Source organism: Pteropus vampyrus, unplaced genomic scaffold (assembly GCF_000151845.1).
Source record: "Pteropus vampyrus isolate Shadow unplaced genomic scaffold, Pvam_2.0 Scaffold250, whole genome shotgun sequence".
Lineage (NCBI taxonomy): Eukaryota > Metazoa > Chordata > Mammalia > Chiroptera > Pteropodidae > Pteropus > Pteropus vampyrus.
In genome coordinates, this window is record NW_011889031.1 from 731,203 (window position 1) to 736,819 (window position 5,617).

The 5,617-nt window shown below is 56.6% G+C and overlaps 2 protein-coding genes across 3 annotated transcripts in view; one reads left to right on the forward strand and one right to left on the reverse strand.

Moving 5' to 3' along the window:
• Positions 1-80, reverse strand: part of ALDH16A1 (aldehyde dehydrogenase 16 family member A1) — an 11,575-nt gene extending 11,495 nt beyond the window's left edge. Inside the window, exon 1 of the mRNA XM_023520137.1 lies at positions 4-80. Within this exon, the coding sequence (XP_023375905.1) occupies positions 4-62 (59 nt within the window). The 5' untranslated portion in view covers positions 63-80. The remainder of the gene's footprint in view (positions 1-3) is intronic.
• Positions 7-4,896, forward strand: PIH1D1 (PIH1 domain containing 1). Of its 2 annotated transcripts, XM_011374544.2 has the most exons (10): positions 7-118; positions 1,055-1,148; positions 1,473-1,539; positions 1,899-2,078; positions 3,153-3,214; positions 3,306-3,387; positions 3,794-3,923; positions 4,132-4,207; positions 4,512-4,655; positions 4,782-4,896. In XM_011374544.2, exons 2-10 carry the CDS (start codon positions 1,059-1,061, stop codon positions 4,821-4,823), a joined length of 873 nt encoding a protein of 290 aa, XP_011372846.1. In that variant the 5' UTR covers positions 7-118; positions 1,055-1,058; the 3' UTR covers positions 4,824-4,896. The 2 variants fall into 2 exon arrangements, with proteins under 2 accessions (XP_011372846.1, XP_023375901.1); XM_023520133.1 differs by lacking the exon at positions 7-118 and having other exon boundaries at positions 277-1,148; positions 4,785-4,895.
• Positions 4,897-5,617: the final 721 nt, after the last annotated feature.

Here is a 5,617-nt window from a genome sequence, read left to right on the forward strand (position 1 = left end):
GGTCCGTAGTCCAGCGTGGAGAAGATCTCTCGGGCGCGGGACTCTGTGCTCGTGGCAGCCATCGCCCGGCCGGACCGCTCTCCACCGACTGCCGGGCACTGCCCCAGGGAGCCGTGAGGTCCGACGGGCGGCACCGCCTCCTCCAGCGCAGAGGGCGGGGCTACGGGAGAGAGCGCGTAACCCCGCTTTAGGACCCGGTGACCCCGCCCACGGGCCTACGCTGGGGGGAAGCGGGGGGTCTTAGTTTGGAGCACGCTTAGTTCTCAAAACGGGGGATGGGGCGGGAGAGGAACGAAAATGTGGGTGCCTTGCAAATAGGAGAGCTCCAGATTTAGAAGGCTGGCCGTATGGGTGTGTCTTCCCGCCACCCTGTTCACAAAAGTGCAGCTTTTGGCCCGAAATACATTTACTAGAGAATCGAACCTAGCTCTAGGACGAAGCGACAGGTTTTCAGAGACTAGAAGGGGGTCACTTAGGGTAGACATCGGAATTAAGGTTTTTGTTTTGTTTGATTTTGAAATTAAAGTTTTGATAGTGTGCCACCCTTTACTGCCCCCTAACACGGCCACATGTGGTTGTCGGGAAGAAAGGGAAGTGTGGCTTTAATCGACACCGGAAGTGTGGCAATCGGGGCCCAGCCTCAGAATTTAGTTTTGATTGGTTGGGTGTGGAGGTTGGGTTTTGATTGGTGGCCTCGGCCAGACTATGATTGGTCGGTAAGGGAACGCGGTTGCAGGACCGATGAATGAGCGTTGGGGTAGTTGACAGTGTGGCCTATTCAAATCCCAGGTTTCACAGACCGGAAGAGTCTGTGTCATTTACACATTTGGCAAGTAGGACGTAGAGAGCACCTAGATATATGGACTCCCAACAGAGTTGACGACGATATCTGATCTGAGTGGAATTATAGTCTCCGGCCAGATTCTTAGATTTTCCTACAGAAAAGTGGGTGTCGAGAGTCGTTTGAGGGCCCAGGAGCAGACTCCATAGTTCAGATCCCGGCTAAGGTTCCGCCGCGTTGGGGTTGCTGGGGACGCCTAGGTCTCTTCCCCAGGGCCATGGCGGACTCGAAGTTGCTGGTGCCAGAACTCAACGAGGCAGAGACAATGGGCGCTGAGACGGCGCGTTTCCAGGAGCTGCTGCTGCAGGTGCGGGCTGACCCGGACTCCTGGGTCCCTGGGTATTTGGGGATTTGTTTTTTTCAGAGATGGGACTGCAGTTCTCAGAATGCACTAGGGAGGCAACAGGCTCTACAGGCATCGTAGTTAGTTAATTCCAGGTTCGCAAGGCTCTGGAATCAATGGGAGTGGCATTGAGATTGTTCTTTGGATTCCTCAACGATGGAAGGGGACATATATATGTCTTATTCTCTGCACAGCTCGTAGACATAAAAATTGCTCAGTCAACATCTGAGGAACAAATGAGGGGTCTGATAGCACACATGCCAAGCCTGGAAGTCGTTTTCCTTGCAGGCTTCTAAGGAGATCCAGCAAGCCCAGACGAGCAGACCAGAATCAACACAGATTCAACCTCAACCCGGTGAGAAAGGCAGAAACCCAAAAAGAGAGAAAGAGATCGTCCCAGAGAGATGGAGACATAGATCGCGGGAAAGGGACACAGAGAGAGGAGGGAAGAGACATAGTAATAGGGTTTAGAGACCTTGGCAGGGGTGAGTGAACAGAGATCCAAAGATGGGGCAGGGAGAGGGAGGAGGGAGAAAAAGACTCCAAGATAGAGAGTCAGAGGTCCCAGGGATGAGGAGGGGAACAGATTCAGAAAGTGGCACATTGAGTTTGAAAGAGAGGGACAGATCAAAAGAAGGAAAGACGGGGGAGAGGATGGGTGGAAATCGAGACCTATGTGGAGACAGACGGTCAGGATCACCCCATTCCCACCAGGCTTCTGCATAAAGACCAACTCATCCCAAGGGAAGGTTTTCATCAACATCTGTCACTCTCCCTCCATCCCTCCTCCGGCTGACATGACTGAGGACGAGCTGCTCCAAATGCTGGAGGAAGACCAAGCCGCGTTCCGCATCCCCATGAGTCTGGGAGAGGCTCATGCCGAACTGGATGCAAGTCAGTGCCGTCAGAGGACCCAGGACCCTAGCCCTCTAAGTCCTCTAGGATCCAAGAGTCCAGGGCCCAGGACCCTCCTCCAACAGGGCCTAGAAATCTGGACCCCTGACCTGATACTTTTCCCCATGGCATATCCCTAGCTTTCTGGGCCTTCGGCACCCTCTACACAGGGCAGTCCTGGTTCTGCCTACCTGGCCAGGCTGGCTCTTCACCCTGCCCCACTGCAGGAAGGGAAGGCTGGGCAGGTGCCCCATTAGCTGGTCTTGTGGCTGCAGTCCCTGGCTAGCCCTCACTCATCCCTGTTTGTTCCTCTGCCCTTCTCCCCGTCTGTGTGTCTCTACCTTGTCTCACCTCTGTCTCTGATGCATTTCTGTCTCTATGTCTTTGTTTTTTCAATTCACACATGTCCCTTGCAGCCTCCCAAGCTTTGGGCAGTGCCCTGGAGAGTAGGGACTTATCAGACACAGAACCTGCAATTTCAGTAATGTGCGATTCTTGCTGTGCTGGAGGGGGCTCTTCGCCCACACAAAGAAGTCTGGAAAGGCTTCCTGTAGGAAGAGGCCGGGATATAAGACTTGAAGGAACTGGAGGCGTTCATCAGGCCAAGACAGAGAGGAGGGTTCTGGGCAGAGGGGACAGAAGGGTCCACAGGCCAGAATGATTGAACTGAGTTGGTCATTAATCGAGAGAGACTGGGAGAAATTTACAGGGACGAGGTCACTATAGAAGTGAGCGTCTTTCTCTCCGGCTGGGAGGGGCAGACCACGTAGGGCCTCCAGCGCCAGGCTGAAGGACTCAGGCCTTCCCCGGGGGTGCTCAGGAGCCATGGGTGGGCTGTGAGCATGGGAGGGGCAGGGACAACTCTGGGACGTGGCGGGGAAGGACCGGAGGGAAAGAGACGAGGCTGGTATGCGTCCGGACTGGCAAGCGCATGTCTTGAGTTCTCAATTCCCAGTCGTCTCTGCGTCTCCGGTTCTTGTGGTTTCTCTCTTTCATTGTTTTTTCTTTGCCTGTGTCTGGGTGGTGGGCTTGCCCCGGAAAGCTGGGGACCTCACCCGCTTTGTCTCCCCGCAGAAGGCCAGGGTTGTACCGCCTACGACGTAGCAGTCAACAGCGACTTCTATCGAAGGATGCAGGTTGGGGGCGGGGCTGCGGTGAGGCCTGGGCAGGGTCCTCTCCCTCCACCCCCGAGCCCTCCCTCATCCCTTCTCCCCCTCTCTCTCCTAGAACAGTGATTTCCTGCGAGAGCTTGTCATCACCATCGCCAGGGAGGGCCTCGAGGACAAATACAGCCTGCAGCTGAATCCAGGTGAGGGACACCATCTAGGCCACCAGGAGGAACGGATCCTGGAGCGGCTTGGGGACGGCCCTTGGGAGAGGTGGGCCTAGCGTGGGCCGGGGTTTTCTTAGCCTCTCGGCTTCAATTTCCAGGGAGAGGTTTCTCACGGTGGGCTGGGGTGGCGGGCAGGGTTAAGGGCGGGGTCTGGGCAGCCGCGGAGGGGCGGAGTCAGGAGCAGGTCTAGGTGTTATTGGCGAATACCCGGCGAAGGGCGGGGTTAAGGTGGGTGGGCTTCCTAAAGCGAAGCTTGGGGGTGTGGCCGGCTCCCTTGCTTACCTCGCCCCTCTCCCGAAGCTCTTGTTGGGCAAGACCGCCCCTAACAGAGCAAAGGGTTCCTTCATCCATGTAACCTTTGACCCTGCGCCCCTCCCTGCAGAGTGGCGCATACTGAAGAACCGGCCTTTTCTGGGCTCCATCTCCCAGCAAAATATCCGCTCCAAGCAGCGACCTCGTATCCAGGAGCTGGGGAACCTGTACACCGCGGACTCCCCGAGACCTGAGGAAGGGTGGGCTTTCGATGTGTTTCCTCTCTCATGTCTCCCCAACTGCTCCTTGGGTCCAAAGTGGGGAGAAGCAGAACTCCCGCGGGGAAGGCCACCTGAGGCAGCAGGGCCTATGGAGGCAAGCAAGGGAGGGAACCGCATGCCCGGCAGAGGGAACAGCCTGGCCAAGACCTGGAGGCTCTCCTCAGTTCTGGGTCTTGTTCCCCCCCAGCCCTGAGAAGCCTCACCTGAACATTTGGCTGGAAGCCCCTGACCTCCTCTTGGCTGAAATCGACCTCCCCAAACTGGTGAGTGTACCCTCAACTGGAGCTGGAGAGGTCGGGTCTTCGAGAAAAAGTGAAGTGGCCTTGTTGCCAAGACCTGTGTGAGCCTGCTTAGTGCTGCCTCCCCTGGCCCCTGGGGCTCTCGGGCCCACTTCCGGTGCTGTCTCAAGGATGTCCAGGCATTGTAAGTGATCAGTCACTTACAATTTCCACGGAATGTCGGACCCTGTAAATATGGTATCCCAGCACCCGACTTCTCTCCCTGGTCTGGTTCTTACCATCCTGTGGCTGGGAAGGGACGCATGAGCTGATTCCACTGCATCCCCAGGATGGAGCTCAGGGGCTGTCGCTGGAGATCGGGGAGAACCACCTGGTGATGGGGGGCTCCCAGCAGCTATACCGTCTGGATGCCTACATCCCCCTGCGGATCAAGTCTGATGAGAGCAGAGCGGCCTTCCATCGGAAGAGAAGGGTACCTGGTGGGGGGTGTGGGGGGTGCCCGGAAGTGGGACTCAGACTCCCGCATGTGAGGGAGGGAGGGGCCGGGAGCTGGACTCTGGAGTCCTAACTCTTCTCTCTCTTCCTTCTCTCTCCTCAGCAGTTGATGGTGGCGATGCCCCTTCTGTCGGCGCCTTCTTGACCCAGTGGCTTCCAAGTGCGGAGAAGAGGCGGGTGGCTTCTCGAAAGCTGAAATAAAAGAGTTTTGCCCTTGTTCTGTGTCTGGCTAGGAATACATGGGGAGTGGGAGGGAGGAGGGACATCGGACTGTAGCCCCGGAGTCCCCTAGGGGTGACTCGCCCCGTTCAGGTCTTGTCCTCTCCCCCAGGATCTTCCTTCCGGCCTCCTGACCTCCAGTCTCCCTCATGAGTCTCCGCGTGGTCCTAGAGCTGACCCTTTCCTGTTCAGAGCCCTTCCTTGGCTCCCCCAGCTCCCCCAGCTCCCCTAGAAAGGCCAAGCTCCTCAGCTGGGCACTCCGGGCTCTGTGGCCTGGCCTTCCTGCCTCATTTTGGCCTTTTCCTCCCTCTCCCTAAGTCTAGTCACACTAAAGAGTGTCCTGAGCACCACTTCTCTTTGTGTCTGCTGTTCCTTCCACTTACTACCCACTTCTCCAGCACACCCAGGACATTTCTAATTGTCTTGCCCTCAGGAGGGACATTTCCTGAGCTGTTTGGTGACCCGATCCATATCATCATCTCTAGCCTACCCTACTCCTTGTCCTGACGAGCTTCACGCCAATCCTTCCCACTTCCTGTCTCTGCGAGCACTGTTTCCCCCGAGGCAGATAGCCCGCCCTATTCTACCATCCTTACACCCCCACACACTCAGTCGCCCCTTTTTTGAGCTTTCCTGGAAAGCTTTTCAAGTTTTAAGCTCTCTGATCTACCCTGGCTGAGTTAGAATCCTCCTCTGGGGGTCCCCAATACCCAGTGTTAC